This window comes from Tetrao urogallus, assembly GCF_951394365.1.
Source record: "Tetrao urogallus genome assembly, chromosome: 1".
Taxonomy (NCBI): Eukaryota; Metazoa; Chordata; class Aves; order Galliformes; family Phasianidae; genus Tetrao; species Tetrao urogallus.
The window spans coordinates 133,910,374-133,927,771 of NC_136813.1; the positions used below are offsets into that span (position 1 = coordinate 133,910,374).

Below are 17,398 nucleotides of genomic sequence, written 5' to 3' on the forward strand. Positions count from 1 at the left end.
CGAAATAAAAAGGAAGAGGAAAATATAAAAATACGACCCATTTTCATGGACTAAACGCTACCTCTGCATTTTTGTAGTCTGCTATTAATGAAATACTCAGCATCCGATCAGACGTGAAAACCAAAAAAAAAATTAAGGTGTTCAACAGTAAAATCATATCTCATCCATTCAATTATATGCAAGTCTATATTGCATAGGGGCCCATTCTGTTACTGATACGCTACTAAAAATTAATATCTTCCCTTAGATTTGATTAATAAAATTAACTGTTCCTGTTGCTTGATATTAACTGCACAGACGAAGCTGTCCTGTGCAGGACAGATGAAGGTCAACACTTTCAAGAAAATAAAAGATGTACTGCTTCAAATGTAAGCTAAGAATACTACTGAACTCCTATAAATACAAGTCTGAAGAGCTGACAGCTCTTAATATATCCAAGTACCTTATAAAGAAGAGGTGGTTTTGCTTTCTACGGGTTAGCAGCGAGAACAAAAAATCTCCCATATCTCAACTATAGCAACCATTAACTGCATGATTTTTAATAATCATATTATATCTAACCCAATTTAATGGTTTGGAAATATTTTATAATCTGCATTTATTGACAGAAATAACACACATCTTCCCGAGTGCTGAAATGTTTAATTCATAAGCATTTAAGTTCCTTCAGAAACTCACGCATTAGAAATTGTCCAAATGTGATTATATCCACAACAGCCTTCTATTTTGCAACAGAAACATTGTTTGAAAGATCCTCAGAAAGTCCCTACTTGTCATGTGTTGGTTGATTTCACACAACAGTATCGGTGCATACAAACTGAATATATATCAGAGGAAACTAAAAGAGCAGCTCTGCTTGAGATGCACAACAAGTGCACTCTAATCCCCAATGCCAAAATGAACTGTGTATCTTTGGTTTGGATAGCACAAAATCACATGTGCAGGAGGAACAGCTGGTTCACTTGGGCAAGTCAGGAATTTAAACAGCACACATACAAAGGGATCCCAGCATCAGCTACTGTTTATCCATAATAATGTCTTACTGCACCAAACAGCTGTGTTAACATTCAACCTGGGAAGTACAGATCTACTTTTTCCAGATCAGCCTTCAAAGGCTGTCTAGCATGCAATACTTCACAAAGAAATATTAACATGCGTATTAGCTGCAAATGAAAGTGAATTAAAGATTTCTTCCAAAGGTTCTCAGTCTTTCAGATTAAAGAAGTCTGACATGAAACACTATAAAGAGTTAATTAACAAAAAAGTGGGGCTAAATATGAATTCATGACAATTCTCACACAGAAAAGGAGACAGACATCAGACCTAAAACATATACAGATTTGAGCTTATTCAGACAAATGGAAAGGAGACAAATCATTCTTGAATAAGCACACAATAAATTAATTTAAACAGTTTTGAAAGGTTAATCTTCAATGCCTCCCCAGCCTTAGCAAAAAGTAAAAGCTTCTCCTGGATAGAAATGCTAACTTGGAGCCTTCCTTAAATAGCAAACATGGGACTTTGAATCTTATTTGTAGGAGAATGGGGAGACAGAATGGAATGAGAGCACGATCATCAAACCTGCTCAAGTATTATATGTTAAGTGCAAAGTTCTGCTTTGAAGCTAAATTGTAAAGTCTTCAGTGATTTTAACCAGACAGATCAAAAAATAAGTCAGATTTTGTAAGAGAAATTAGAAGACATTTTATTTCCAACTATAACGGCTCATAAAGCAGTAATTGTGAAACAGCCAGTACAATCTTGCTAGTACGTTACACAACTGCAAAGAGCAAAGACCCCTGGAATCACATACAGATCACAGTCTGAGCACACAGCAGCACCCATCTTCATTTCAACTCTTTGGTCAAGTATGTGCACAGAACGCAAATCATGGCCAAAGCGTACTTAGTAAAATTTTTCTTACTGTTTTTCAAAACCATGCTCTAGCTCAAAAATTAATTCACTGTTACAAAAAGTTTGAATCAATTCATTTTATTGCAAAGGTAATTTTCTAAATTTTTTTTCCTCCATAATCCAGCACTGAGGATAATTCCATTTTTTGAATCCTTCCTCACTGTGAATGATGGGAACAGGTCCAAATACTCTCTGCAAAGAGGATCACCAAATGGTTGAGTGCTTCACTTCTCTCATAAGAAATGGTATTGACTGCACATAAACAACACACTATTTACTTTCTAATATGAAAGTATACTTACGCTTCCCTAGAGATGTTCCTCCTTTGAGTAGCTAGGCTTACAGATCTATTTAAATGGTTACACATTAACAGGCTCACAACCACATTGCCCAACCTGACCCAACAGATACCACCTGAAAGCCTTAAAAACTGTCCAAATAAAAGCCCAACGATAGTTTGATTTAACTCAACTGATCAACAAGCTAAAACTAGGAAATTCCCCTATTCCAAAAAAAAACTCGTGAGCTCGCATTTGTATGAGGGCTGCTTTGAAAGTAATGTCACGACGTTAGAGGTGAATGTTGGTGATATGGCAGTAGAGGGTGAACCTTCTCACCAGTATTCTATTACATGCTGTTGCTGTGTGACTGGTGGCAGCAGGAGGGCAGTCTGACAGAATGGAGACTGACATGAAAGTGCATATAAAGCAGAGGTGTGGAACTGAAGCCCTTCATGCAGAAAAAATTACACCCATTAACTGAGGCTTGCTGAACATACATGGAAACCAAGCAGCAGATGTGAGCATAGTGAGGTGGTGGGCACTGCATTTTCTACAGGAGTGACAGCAGGCCACCTCTGCTGGTGCAGAATTTTTCTATTTATTTATTTTATGAGCACAGGATGTAGTGTCTTGTTCATTGCTGGTGAAAATGCACAGCTTACAGTGGTGACTATGTTGAAAAATAGTGTTTTGTAGCTGAGAACTTGCTCTACAAGTGTTATCGTGTTCTTTGTATCTGTTGTTGTTTCCACAGAAATAAATAGGAGGCATTACTTTCAGAGTTACATATATGCAGCTACTCCGGATTAACTGTTAATTCCCTGAAGCAAATATATCAATTCATTTTAACGCACAGATGAAAGATTCCATAAATGCACGTATCTTTGTTATACTAATCCAAAACACAAAGATTGCCATAGTTGGTTAATATAAAGACTTCTCCTGATTTTTACCAATGCTCTCTCCCAGAATTCTTCTATCCTTCCTCATCAGGGTAACTAAGTGGTAGTATGAGAAGCACGCCAAAAGCTTGACACTATGTTCTAACCTATTACTATGCTGTAACTGGTAGACACGCTACTATGTTATTAGCACTCTTAAACTAAACAGGGTCAAATAATAAATCTTCCAATGACCATATTCTCCACATTTATTTGTACAAAAGAGATAAGCCAGATAATTTCTAAGATTCCAGCCCAGGGCACATAGCATTTCCTAATAACGACCTAATTAAAAGCTTTTACTATTAAGCCATTTTTATTTGTACCCACTTCCTTTTGCTAGGAGACTTCTGGGATTCAACGTTTCACCAAAAAGCACTAATCCTCAGCTTAAAACTTCTGCTATCCTCTGCATGGATGCGGTCCTGTCATTCAACAAATTCTGAAACTCTTCCCAAACAAGCCAAAAAATCACTTTTATGGACTTCATATGTACATTTTCAGTTGATGCCAAAGACAAATCGGTAGCTTAGTCTTAATGTAAATTGAGGGATTTCTTGTGAATCAAATGAAAACCCGTGTCCCAGAGGAATTCCACAAAGTAAACTCTAACCTTAGAAAAGATAGGAGCAAAACATCTAAATGCTCATTCACTCTTTTCAAGCCTATAATGCAAATTTTTCTTCTGTAGAAGAGAAAAAAAAAACTCCAGGTCCCTTTCCATTTGTTTACAGGAGATGTACCTTCTGGTTCTGAAAAGCAGAAAAAGTTCATTTTGTAGCCTCTGGCAAGATAGGGCTGAGCAAAGGCATGATGTTAGATGCTTCTGTGAAACTTCTGTATGCTTTTCATTATATTTTGTAAACAAATTCATCTGCTCATAGATTCTTAACACAAAGCCAATTTTGAACGCTTCTTGCCCTAATATCCATTACAGTAACTCAGTAGCTGCACAACACCCATCAAACAAATAAGGAGTACAAACATGCATTTTCTTCTACATATGAAGCATCCTTCATATACTACAACATCATTGAAACAGGAGGAAGACATGTGGCTATAATGGAAAGCCCTTGTAAAGTTTTCATATGAAAAGACAATACATAATCACTGTAAAATCAAAGAAGAGTAGGATGTTATAATCACAAAATAGACGAGAGAGTTAGGCAAAGCAGACTATGATAACAAAAGAGAATAAATAGAAGGCTTATCCCTATCCTGGGCTCACCCACAAAACACCAGCAGAGCAGATCTCCAGAAGAGATCCTTCCCCACTGGTAGCCAGCTCTTCAATAGCTCTAGGAGGGGTGCAGCCAGGCTCCATCCCTTCCAGCAGCACAGTGAATTGCCTCCACCTGTGCTCCTCTGGCTGACTCATGGCTCGCCTCAGGTGATCAATCAGAGGTTCAGGCCCTGACTCTGCAGTTCCCATACAATCACTCGTATATGTAACATGGGACATGGTTACCTTCAACATCAGGTCTTATTAAACCTTAGATGACAATTCTTGTCAGTACAGGTCTTTAAAGACAATATGCTACAACACAAACATTTTTTTTAAAAGCTTTTCCCTCTCTCCAGTCAAAAATAAGCCTCTGGTATTTGCAGTGTGATTCCACTGGAAAAACAAACAACAACAAAAAAAAACAATAGAAAACCACCAATAACCCATCAATCAAGACTCTTCCAAGGGAAAAGAGTACATAAGGCTCACCATTCTGTGTTACAGAAGGTAGGACTTGCTTCCCACCATCATCCCACATCCCCTCCTTAAATGCAAGAAGTAAACTAGGGAAGAAATAGATCCTGTATACTGTACCTGGAAAATAAATATATATCTATTTCTGAACAATGCTGATTTGAATTAATCTCAGAAAGAAGTGACCAAAGAGAACAGAAATGCATAGCCCCTTACTCCTCGAAATCCACACCAGCACACACTTCAAGACTCTCAAAAGTCACCAACCCTGACTATCTGACAAAAAAGATCAAAAATCCGTAAACTTAAAATCAAGCATTGCTTTCTCACGTAGAAATCTGTGAGAAAACCTATGTAAAAAAAAAAAAAAAAAAATCTGTAAAGTGTTCAGATGGCAAATGTATATTCAGTGATGCGCCTACTTCTTCATAGAGCTTCTCAAAAGAACGTGAAGACAAAGTATTTGTTGGCCGTGAAAGAACATAACTGTATTCAGTTTGAATTCAGATACCAGTGAGGCATAGTTAATCTTGGACTAGCATTCATTATTTGCTTGTTTTTCCAAAGCTAAGGCTGCCTCCCAGTTTCAAACGAGGCAGGGTTGCGAGGGGCAGAAAAAGAAGGGAAGAAGCAGGAAAAGATCGCACTGTAGAAAAACAAAGGGATAGCAACACACTACAGAACCTCAGAACGATGCAAATATACAGCAGTCGTTTACAAAGCACCTTTTTAGAAAATTGGAGTTTAGTCTCGCCTTTCTGCTATATTTGCAAAGCGTTGACAAAGATCTTTCTATGGAACGGTTCATCTCCATTGCCTCCCTTTCTACTCCTTTCCCAAAAAGGTGTCTTCACTGTATTATATACAAGATTAGAAAAGTCATCATCCCTATGAACCAGTCTTTGTGTACTTTCAATGAGCTGCCTGAGATTGCTGAAAAACTACATATTGCTTTTGATGTTGTGGAATCAAGTTCTGGAAGAACCTAAATGCCTTTGAACAGTTGCTCACTCTCGTTCACGTATAGTATTTACTTTCCAGAACACTGACAACAGTCACTGAATCTTAAAAGAAAACCACACAGAGATGCAGGCAGCATGGAGCAAGGATTCAGGCATTTTACTGTGTTTTAAAGGAATTCCTGACCAGCAGCTCCTACTCAGAGAAGGGTCAAAGAAGTCCACTGCACACATACCTAAGTAATTTAGAAACAGAAAGAAAAAAAAAAAAAAAAAGAAAAAAAAAAAAGTAGTAACACATAGCAATTTTTTTTTAAAGTTTGTATATAGATGAGTAAGAATTTTTAACACAAGAAGAAGCTATCAAAAAACCTATGTTACCAGTGATAGTACATTGCTTGGCATTCCAGTTTACAAAAGCTGCTGCTAAAATTAAGCTAAAGTCAATCACATTTATTTATTGCTGTAGCTGTTATACATCGCTCTGATTTCTCCTGCAATGGTCACTGGAAGAACTTCCAGTACGTGTTCTGTGCCAGTACTTCTGCATGTGATTAAGCTGATCCTAATGAGCACACGTGCAATAAGAAGAGTATATTATGCTATAAATTATTTTTTATTTATCATTAAATATTTTATATTTCATTATTAAATAATTAAAAGTCTCTGAATCTGAGATGACTTTCTTAATGGAGATCAATTGAAAAAAAAAAATTCAAATCATCATGAAAATTCTCCAAATATTGATTTAGACATTGATAATGAATCCTTCCATGTATTTTTTTTATTTTCTTTATGATTTAAATGCAAACCACCACACTGCAGTTGCAAACCAAAGTGATACACTTCAGTTTCTCTCAATCAGGTCAAAAGGTTTTGGTCCTCAGTGCTCAAAGGTTATAAAAAGAAAATAATGCTGTAATTCCTATAGATAGGCAAGGAAAATAGACTAAGTCTTTAAAAGCTGAAGTGAGTGTACAGAGCAATACAGCAAGAGCATGGTTGAGCTGTAAAGTATTTTGACAACAAAAAGGAAAATTTATCAGGTTTTTTTTGGTGACATGGCATGAATTCCTTAACTCTAATAGAGTTTTACGAATCTGTACATGCTACCTACCTCTCATGGCTGTTAGTAACTAAGTATTTCTTCTCTTCAGTCTAAGGCAGCATGCAATCACTAGGCAAATCACTTTGATATAAAAACTGATATCAACATAGAATGAAACTAACAGTGCTTTTTCCTTGTATTTTGTTCACTACAGAAGGTGACTACAGTCTTTCTGAGAGGACCCAATGCAAATCTGTAAATTCTGTGTAAAAATATTGTTATATGGACCTCGTGGGTCATGAAAAGTTTTGCCAAGGGCTTTCTTTTCAAGGTAGAGTACTTATTACCTTCAGGGGGAAAAAAAACAAAAAACAAAAAACAATGAGCAAAAGATCCCATTGAGATAGTTACAGTCCTCCACATTTAGTAGAATTTTTCCCTTTCTTCATCGGATTACGACAAAGATGATACAGGAAAACTACAAAGCACTATACATGTAGGGAAAAAAAAAAGCATAATCCAGAACAGCTATGCATATCTGTTGACATACCATTGTAGTCAGATTTCTGTCAAGAAGCTCAAATCATCACAGACCAATACTACCCAAAACACTGAAATGTTTTTGTATGCACTAAACACAAGCATATACTAACACTCTTTATGCTGAAACACCCTGAACATTGGAGTTTCTCCTTTTCCACCCCTCCTGCCTGCTGAGGCTAAAGTGGTATTTCAGAGCATTTTTTTCCAATTACTAAGGCAGCCGGCTAGCATTATTACCCTTGATAACTTATCCAATGAAGTAATCACTTTTGGAGTACAGAAATGTCACTACTAAACTCTTTTGCTCTCCAGCCTTTGTCTGAGAATGTATACATGAGAGATGTATTTATCCAAAAGACAAAAAAACTTCTCTGTTTTATCAATGTCTCAAGCACTGCACCGATTGTTAACAGGATTGTTAGATACCTACTTTGAAGGGGAAAAAAAAAACCATTCTTTTTATCTAAGTTTAATAACAGTGGTTAACTCAGCAGTCATCTTCATGTCTGTAAGACTTCCTAATATCACCAAACAGAGGAAAACGAAGAGGAAAAAAGCTCAGCTTAGATTTTTGGCCTTGGAGGCATACACAAAGACTGGCCTCTGTATTCTTAATAACACTTTTCCCATGGACTAGCATTTCCATTAGAAATATTTCTCTCTTTTCTACTTAAATCAATACCATGTGGTAAAAGATAGACACACAAGAACATTAGATTTAGTATTAGGAAGCTATAACAGCAGTAGAAGACCTTTACTAAAATGAAATATATATAATACAGCAAAAGCACAGAGCTATTGCCATAGCTCTCACTATTCCATTGCTCGCTAAGTGACTAGTAGGAAGCTTGATCTGCTCTAAACCAGAGCCTTACACAGTTTCAAGTTATGCAGCACATATTTTAGAAAGAAGGAGCACCTAAGGAAAAAATGAACAACTCAAATACCGGAATTGACATAATACCAAGAAAAGACAATGGCTCCTGAAGAAATTCAGTAATTCAGATAAAATTCAGAACCATACACACTGAATGGTGGAATAACATGCTGGAAACCTCACTAGTTAGGGAGCGATGTCTGAACAGCCTTGCTACACAGCAGATAAAGAATTTCAAAGCAAAGAGCAGAACAATTTGCTATGTAGAACACAAAGTAATCCTTCTCCCAGCTCCGTAGCAAAAAGCACAGTGAAACTACTAAGAAATTCACCATTACCAGCGATGCAACCCATTTTAATAAAAGCTTCTTTTAAGTTGGTAGTATTCCCCTTGTCTGCCTAATGGATCAAATAGGGACCAACTGTTCAGCTTATGCTATAGCTTAAAGCAACTCAAGAGTGATTCTACCTCAATAAGAAAACAGGAGAAAAGGAGCATTAGGGAGCTTTGATAAGCAGCAGAAGTCTTAGTTTCTTTCCTTACAGAATTGCAAAGAGGCAGAACACAGAAGGTCCATTTCCTGGGAGACTGTGTGTCAATTTCTGAAGTGCTGCAGCTTGATAAATGCCTCAGATACTAAACACTCCTCAGGAGTTAGCTGAGTTGCTCTAAAAAAGAAGTTATTATGTCATGTTTCAACCAGGAACATAAGGACAGAGCAAGCCTTACAGAATTCTACAGAATTAACAGATCTGCCACAGAAAAAAAGTCTTTAAGTGTAACATCATAGGTTATAGACAATGAATTTTAGCAATGATGACGGAATTGCATATGACACAAAGATGCACTAAAGGGGAGAAAGTCTAGCTAATAACCAACTCAAGAATGGTAACTACCATTAGAATAAAGTATTAGAACAATCCACTTAAAAAAAAAAAAAAAATAATATATAATTAAAGCAAAAAAATAAAATAAAATGAGTGGAGATGGAAGAATTAATATAATATTCAGGTGAAGACTACGCTCTGTAGTTCTGCCAGTCCCACAGCAGCATCACCCAACACATTTAAGAGGTTAACACACAGACAACTACATTAAAATAAGTGAAACATCCCTTCCATGCTACTGCGAAATGGAAACCACTTCTGACAGTGAAGTCATAATCACAGAGGTCTGGAGAAGAGCGCTGATGAACCGCTGGAGGACACCAGCCACACTCTTCCATCCCAATAAGGCAGAACGTTCTTCAAGCACTTACCCCACGTAAGGTGAAATACTTTTCAGAAATATTTTCTTGGTTAAACTCCCTCACTCAGACATTCAAAACCTCTAACCACAAAAAGGCCACAAAAATACATCAAAGTAGAAAGATGTTTTCAGCAGTACCGCACTAGTTCAGCCAAAACATAATTCAGATTTGAAACCCAGATCAGACAGTGTGGTAAATTTCAGTACAGGGTGGCAGACATCCAATTTGCATTGCACTCATTATTTTTATGGACAACCACCTTGGCATATGCAAAGTTTCAACTGAGAGGAGTACCTTTTTTCTCTCTAGCTCCATGCAGTCCATGATGGTCCAGTTTTTAATGAAACTATCAGCCAAAAATACTCACCGTCTTTCCTTCATTCTTCAGGCTTCTAACGAAGACATTTTCAGGTAAACTTTAAAGCCCATTCACACCAAAAAAAAGAAAATCTGTTCCAGTCAGAGAAATGTAATTCTTACTGAAGCGTACTAAGGAGAACAAGTCTGTGCCAAAACCAAACTCCCGTTTATTGACTCCATCAGTTCCTCCTTGCACACGCTTGCTAATCTTTGAGAAATCATCTGCACTCTGCTTCTGCCTTCTTGCTCAGTGTAATTGGATAACTAATCCACACCACACTGCAAACTACTCTGTTTTTCCACTACTCTATGTTAACTAGGGGAATACTTTCCACTTCATGTTCTGAGCTCTTCAGAATGGGATGAGGAGGACATTCCCCATGTACCAAAAGACAGGATTTTCTGGCACTTCAGCAACAAACTATTAAAGGATGAAGAAAAATTCAGCTTACGTTATACTCCACAGCTGTTAATATTTGCTCAGAGTAGCTGATGAATACAGCTGTACTGCATCACAGCTGAAACCATCACCACTGTGCAAGGCTAAGCCTTTCCAACCCATGTGACAACTATTTACTCCTAGATAGATGCATGCGCATAGTCCTGCTGACTATTTGTGCCAAAATAAACATAACTGCACCAGGACATACAGAATACTCTTTAGTCTTCCTATTTATTTTTTCTCCAAAAGGAGATTATTCAGCCTTTATTCAACCTAGAAAATTTCTAGGAAATCAGCAAGGTACACTCCAATAATTAACATCTATTTGCAGACATTCCCAAGACATAGGTAAGAAAACTCAGGGACACCAAAGCACATTGCACAGGATACTGAGGTAGTGATCGACCATAGCTCATGTTTTTACATATTTTTAACAACTTCCAGAACTTAGAGACAATTCAGTCAAAGCTGAGGTGACAAGAATAGCAAAACAAACAAACAAATAAATAAATCCAATCAGGGACAATCAAGTATGCAAGGAGGAATAAATAGCCAAGATCACAGCCAAAGAGATTGAGATGACTATCAGATAATGGCATGAGTCAGCCCGCACCTTGGCTCCATGAATCTAGTCAATTTTAAACAATGCATTTGGCCCTAGCTAAACTTAATCTACAGCACAAGTCCTGCCCATGCCAGAAGGCTTTTATTGAAGTGATGTGCTGAAATACTGGTATTGAGAGCTGAAATACCAGTTCCTGCAGGTACGCTGAAAGACCATACAGTAGGAATATATTAACCTTGTTTTAGAAGAAGGTAGGAGGAGGGTAATGAAGATATTTCAGGTCCACCAACAAATCAGAGAAGTCCCATGTTCAGTGTCTAAACAGAAAAGTCTGTTTAATTACTGCAAATCCTATTAAACTGATTTTCATTATAATGGCTGAAGTGACCAATTCCAACAGGCTATAGAAGACATAATGAATTCAGAGTTTAATTAGGACACACTGTTAGCTAACTATAATCTATTAATTAGCATTCTTAGTTTTTACCGCTCATTGCAATAACACCCTTTTACTTTTAAATTGCACCCTTCTTTTTTTGGACCGAAGTTATACAATTCTACCACTGTGGTAGTAATTATAGTGATTGCCTAGAAAACAGCCGCCTGGAAGTATCTGTAAATGTTTAATTAGGGGATAAAGGAAAGACACGCACAAAAAAACTCTCAGATAGAGAAATCACTGTTCTCAAATCTATACATATTCAGTAGCCACTTACTCCATTCTAAACCACACAGTCATTGTATTTCTGCTTCCAGATTTGCACAGCATCCTCAGATGTCAAAATCCACAAAAATATTGTCACATTTAAAAACATTCCCTTTCTCTTCAGTATGAAAACAGAACTTTAAAAGCACAAGGAGAGAAGTGGGCAATTTAAATACTCACCTTCTGCTGAAAAATAAACAGCACCAAAAAGCTGAGTGAATGGCATTCTGTGTTTTCATTATACTAGCACTGTACCAGTGTCGTGGTTTGGACTGGGATAGAGTTAATTTTCCTCATAGTAGCTGGTACAATGCTGTGTTTTGGATTTTGGATGAAAAAAAGTAATGTTACACTCATGTTTTACTTGTAATTGAGCAGTGTTTACACTAAGTCAATGACTTATGAGCTCCTTGGGCTGCTCTGCCAGCAAGAAGGCTGGGGATCCACAAGAAGCTGAAAAGGCACAGAATCAGGTCAGCAGACCTAAACTGGTCAAAAGGCTATCTCGTACCACGTGGTGTCATGCTGAACAATAAAATGGGAAGGAGCTGCATGGAGGGGGGCAACCACTGCTCAGCCCCTGAGCAATCGTGTTGTGCATCTTTTGGTTTTTTGTTGTTGTTTGTTCCTTTTCTTCTTCTTTTTTCTTTTCTTTGTTTCTTATTGAAAAGTATCTCTGTATGAACTCACATATCTCAACCTTCACCTTTTTCAATTCTTCCCTCAGCCCACTGAGAGGAAAGTCAGCAAACAGCTGAATGGTATTTATCGGATTGCCAGATTAAACCACAACAACCAGCATAGCTGAATTTTTCACTAGATTGCTCCTTCTAAGGAAATACTGCTCTTACAATAAAATGATTTCACTTTAAGCTTTTTTACTCTAAAAAGACATGAAAATGAATATAAAATTTCGTGCATTGTCAAATCGCACCTTGCAACACTACCATTCAGTAAGAATACAGCTATAAAACTGAATAAATTGATTAAATTATTTCATGCTAGTTCAAAAAAAGCAACTTACCTCATTACTACTTTTTAAGAACTTACTTTACTAAGTTCTTAGAAGGGTGAAAAGAAAGCCTCAAGACTGCTTCAGTGTAGCAGAGTATCACTAACCTAAAGGAATCTACTACTTAAGTCACATTACCTGAAAATAGTACATAATGTGTTAAGTACTGGTAGTACTATTTATTTTCTCCAGCTTCCTTCATCTTCCCAACAGAAACCAAAAAAAGCCCTGCTTAAAATAGTAAATATACCTGAACAGCTCAATAAAACCCCTAAACCTATAAATGAGTGCTTTATGATAGTTGTATAAGAACACAAGCACTGCTTACGACAAAAGAAAGTATGAGCAGGTATTAGGCAGAAGTACTTCCAGGTAGCCAAGAACACGGTTTGCGTGTTTGCAAAAGTTGTAGGTCTGGAGGATTTAACTAGAGCTCTAAACTAAGATCAGTGCCATGTGAACTTTGTTTCACTGGCAATCTATCAACATCCAGCAGCAGTTCAGATGCATTTAGGGTCAGCAGTTAGTACATTCTGCATCTCAAGAGAACACTTCTGGAATTAAGCACTATACAAATAATGATCATGAGTGGCATAAAAGAGTTGCAAATTGGAACTGATTGGTGAACAACAGTCCCAGAAAATAAACGGAAAAAAAAGAACAGAAAATTAAAAAAAAAAAAAATCATAAGGAAAAACACACACCGAAGAGGAGGCTTACAAGTCTGAAAAGAAACACTTAAAAAGATGAAAACTTCTTGTTCATACCAATTACCTAAGGGGAGCCTATAAACAAGAGGTGGATCAACTCTTTGAAAGGGTTGATAACAGCAGGACAAGGGAAAGTGGTTTTAGGTTGAGGGAGGGAAGATTTAGGTTGGATGACAGGTTGGACTTGGATTGGACGTCTCACCACTGTGAGAGTGGTGAGGTGCTGGAACAGGCTGCCCAGAGAGGTTGGATGCTGCGCCCCTGGAGGTGTTCAAGGCCAGGTTGGATGGGGCCCTGGGCAGCCTGGTCTGGTATTAAATGGGGAAGTTGGTGCCTGCCTGCAGCAGCACGGGTTGGAGATTCACAGTCCTTGAGGGCCCTTCCAACCCAGGCCATTCTGTGATTCTGTGATACCTGGGAAAACCCCTAAAACAATTTAAGTGTGATACACAAGCTAACTCATTTAATCACACTACTGCACTAACACAACAACAACATCAGATAACAAACCTGGTTTTCTTCTTGCAAAACTCTATACTGTTCCTTCCAAATGGTGATTTTTGAAGCTTCATCTTTCCTCAGAGCTCTTTCTTTTTTTAGCTCGGGACTCCAGAAGGTCTTGATGCTGTTCATGGAAGAACTCAGCTTGCTTTCTTTCACCTCCACATCCTTGCGAAGCAGATCGTTTTCCCTTAATACTTCTTTGAGTTGCGTCTGCAGATCCATGATGGTGTTATCCCTGGCCTGGCGAAGTGAGTGAGGCACAGTGGATGCCATACTCACTGGAGGAAGATGGTGCTCTCCAAACGCGATAGTATCACTGGCAACTCCACTACTGGCAATGTTAGGGCTGCTACCCATTGCAGTCATCCTAACACCATAAGGCAGCCGCCCCCCAGACCGGCCCAAAGTCATGGTGCTTTTTGGGGTGTCTGCACCAACGTTCTCATGGTCACTGAGATACATAGGGCCAGACGTAGCATAGGCAGCGTTTAAGGACTGAATGTTTTCCATAGAAAGGGTTTTCCCACTGCCTCCCCCAGTACTGCTGCCAGAACTGCCTCCAGTGCTGTTGGTTCGACGATGGCCCAAGCGTGGTGACCGTGGCAGCCTTGGTGAACGCCCTGGACTCTGGTTGCTTGGCTCAGCCTTGCCAACTGACCGAGCACTTCCATACATGATTAAGCTGGTGGTGTGAGGCAATTAGACAGGCATAAATTAGGAATGAGAGAAATCCCGTGAAGCTCTTTAGTGTTTGTAAGTCAGCTTAAGGCCAATCAGAATTTGTAACAGATCCAGTTGTCCATCTTTGAAGTCACATGCTCACCATGTCCAGAACCACATCTGTATCAAGAAAAATAACACATTAACAATCTAGTTTATTCCAAAATATTTTGTCCCATATTAATAATAAAAGAATAAAAACATATTCTACTGCAAGTTTATTTCTTCAGCGTTTTTTTTATTCCCACTCACAAACAGCAATATTATTTAAATTCTAATATTTGAACTCAAAAAGTTCTACTCCTGGTTTTGGTTTTTTGTTGGTTTTTTTTTTGTTGTTGTTGTTGTTTTGTCATTATCATGTAACGAGGGAGTGAAAAGAATACCCGTCAGTTTTCAAGTCATAATGTCAATGGTCACGTTGAGCAACTTCTTTTCCTACTTCTGACTCACCCTTATCCTTGATCTGTTGCTCTTCTGAGTAAAAGAGATTTAATCAAAATTTTAAGTCCACTTACTACATTCAGTAGTATTTCTTTTTAAGTACTACTACTAGCTTTTGTAGGACGCAGTTTCTAAATCCTCTGTGTATCTGCACTGAAAACTAGTTTCAGTCTCTTTTTGCCTAAATGTGACTTAGCCTTTACTCAGATTAAGAAGTTCTCAGACAAAATATGTTTCTCATTTATCAGCTCAGAGTAGTTCCACTAAATACTATCATCCTAACAGCAGGGACTTCTCCAAAAACAGAACAGCATGATGACATCATGTTGCTATACCTTTCCCCTCTACTTTATATATGGATACGCAGTAAAATCCCTTATTTTTGCACTGTTAAATTTTTCTGTTCTGCAAGTACACTAGCAGGTACCTCCTTAGTACAGAAATGCTGGGTTGAGACCACAGTTAATGAGCAGCTGTCAGAGGATAAAGAAACAAGGCTGAAATCTACTCTTGTGACTGAGCTACTACACAACTCTGTTCTCTCTTCTTCTGTTTTTAACTAATTTTTCCATTATAAACATTTCAAATCACAATTGTGCTCAACTAAAATCTAAAAACTAGAACAAGACTGAAATATTCCTGCACTGACCTCTCCCCGTGAGACAAAAGGCTACCAAGTAGCATACAAAGACATCATATATCCTAACATTTTTCCTTTCACACCAGCTTTAATCCAGCCTACCTTCTGCTAGGAAGTTTGGTTTAACAGATACTAGCAATCACTCAATCAATTTTTCCAGCTCTTATGGCTGAGGGCACATTTGGATTTGATGGATGGACCACTTGCTAGATAAGTAATTAGCTGCATGGTCACACTCCTAGAGTTGTGGTCAGCAGCTCAATGTCCAAGAGTAGACCAATAATGAGTGGCATTCCTCAGGGATCAGTGCTGGTCTGGTGTTATTTAACATCTCTGTAGATGACGTGGGCAGTGGGATGGAGTGCGCCCTCAGCAAGTTTGCAGATAACACCGAGCTGAGTGGTGCAGTTGACTCCCTAGAGGGAAGGGATGCCATCCAGAGGGACCAGGACAGGCTTGAGAGGTGGGCCTATGCCAACCTCATGAAGTTCAACAAGGCCAAGTGAAAGGTCCTGCATCTGGGTCAGGGCAATCCCAAGCACGGATTGGGCGGAGAATGGCTTGAGATGAGCCCAGAGAAGGATTTGGAAGTATCAGTTGATGAAAGATTCAACATGAGCCAGCAGTGCATGCTTGCAGCCCAGAAAGCCAATTGTATCCTGGGTTGCATCAAGAGAAGTGTGACCAGCAGGTCAACAGAGGTGATTCTGCCCCTCTACTCTGCTTTCATGAAACCCCACCTGGAGTACTGTGTCCACTTCTGGGGTCTCCAACGCCAGAAGCACATTGAGATGTTGGAGCAGGTCTAGAGGAAAGCCATGAAGGGGATCAGAGGGCTGGAGCACCTCCTCTGGTGGTGCTGAGAGCTGGGGCTTTTCATGCTGCAGAAAAAAAGGCTCCGAGGAGACCTTATAGAGGCCTTCCAGTACCTGAAGGGGGCCTAAAGTAAAGCTGGGAAGGGAATTTTTATAAGGGCAGGTAGTGACAGGACAAGGGGAAATGGCTTTAAACTGGAAGATTTAGACTAGTTATCAGGAAGAAATCCTTTACAGTGAGGGTGCTGAGATACTGGCACAAGTTGCCCAGAGAGGTTGTGGATGCCTCCTCCCTGGAAACATTCAAGGCCAGGCTGGATGGGGCTTTGAGCAACCTGGTCTAGAGGGAGGTGTCCCTGCCTATAGCAGGGGGGTTGGAACTGGATGATCTTAAAGGTCCCACCCAACCCAAACTAATCTATGATTCTATGGGTTTTAAATCACAAACAGAACAGAGTAGTTTTCCATTTACACACTATTTCATAGAAGATACAGTAGCATGAGTTATTTTACAAAGCTGCAACTGCGTTTGATGAGCAGTGCTCAAGAAGTTCAAGTGCTCACTTTCTTATATTCTTTTCTTTTTTAAAATGACAGCCATAGCTACTCTGCTCAGTCAAGTGACAACGTTGCTATGGAATATTTTAAACACACACATAAAGGAAAAAAGAATAATGACAGCCAGTACAATCAATAATTGAAGTTCGCTCCCAAAACACTATCTACAGATTTATTTTTTTAAATATAAGTTTCAGATAGGAAGTTTCTTCTATTTCTACCACATATCCTTATGCAAAACAGCACAGAAGTATAAACTACTCAACAAAGTCTGCAGTGTTTCAGTGGAGTAACTTCAATAACCAAGAACCTGTGCTCCAATCTGAAAGAAAAATACTTTTTCCAAAGAGAAAAGCTATTTCGGACTAATCTTAGTGTTTGAGACACCAAAATGCTAAAAATGCTGCTGT

The 17,398-nt window shown here is 38.5% G+C and overlaps 1 protein-coding gene across 3 annotated transcripts in view; it reads right to left on the bottom strand.

The window, feature by feature from the left end:
• ERC1 (ELKS/RAB6-interacting/CAST family member 1) overlaps positions 1-14,486 on the bottom strand; it is a gene marked incomplete at both ends in the record, with an annotated part of 276,770 nt that extends 262,284 nt beyond the window's left edge. For all 3 annotated transcript variants that reach the window (XM_079549731.1, XM_079549730.1, XM_079549732.1), the window contains one exon: positions 13,818-14,486. In XM_079549731.1, coding sequence (XP_079405857.1) covers positions 13,818-14,486 — 669 coding nt within the window. The remainder of the gene's footprint in view (positions 1-13,817) is intronic.
• Between the last annotated feature and the right edge of the window lie 2,912 nt (positions 14,487-17,398).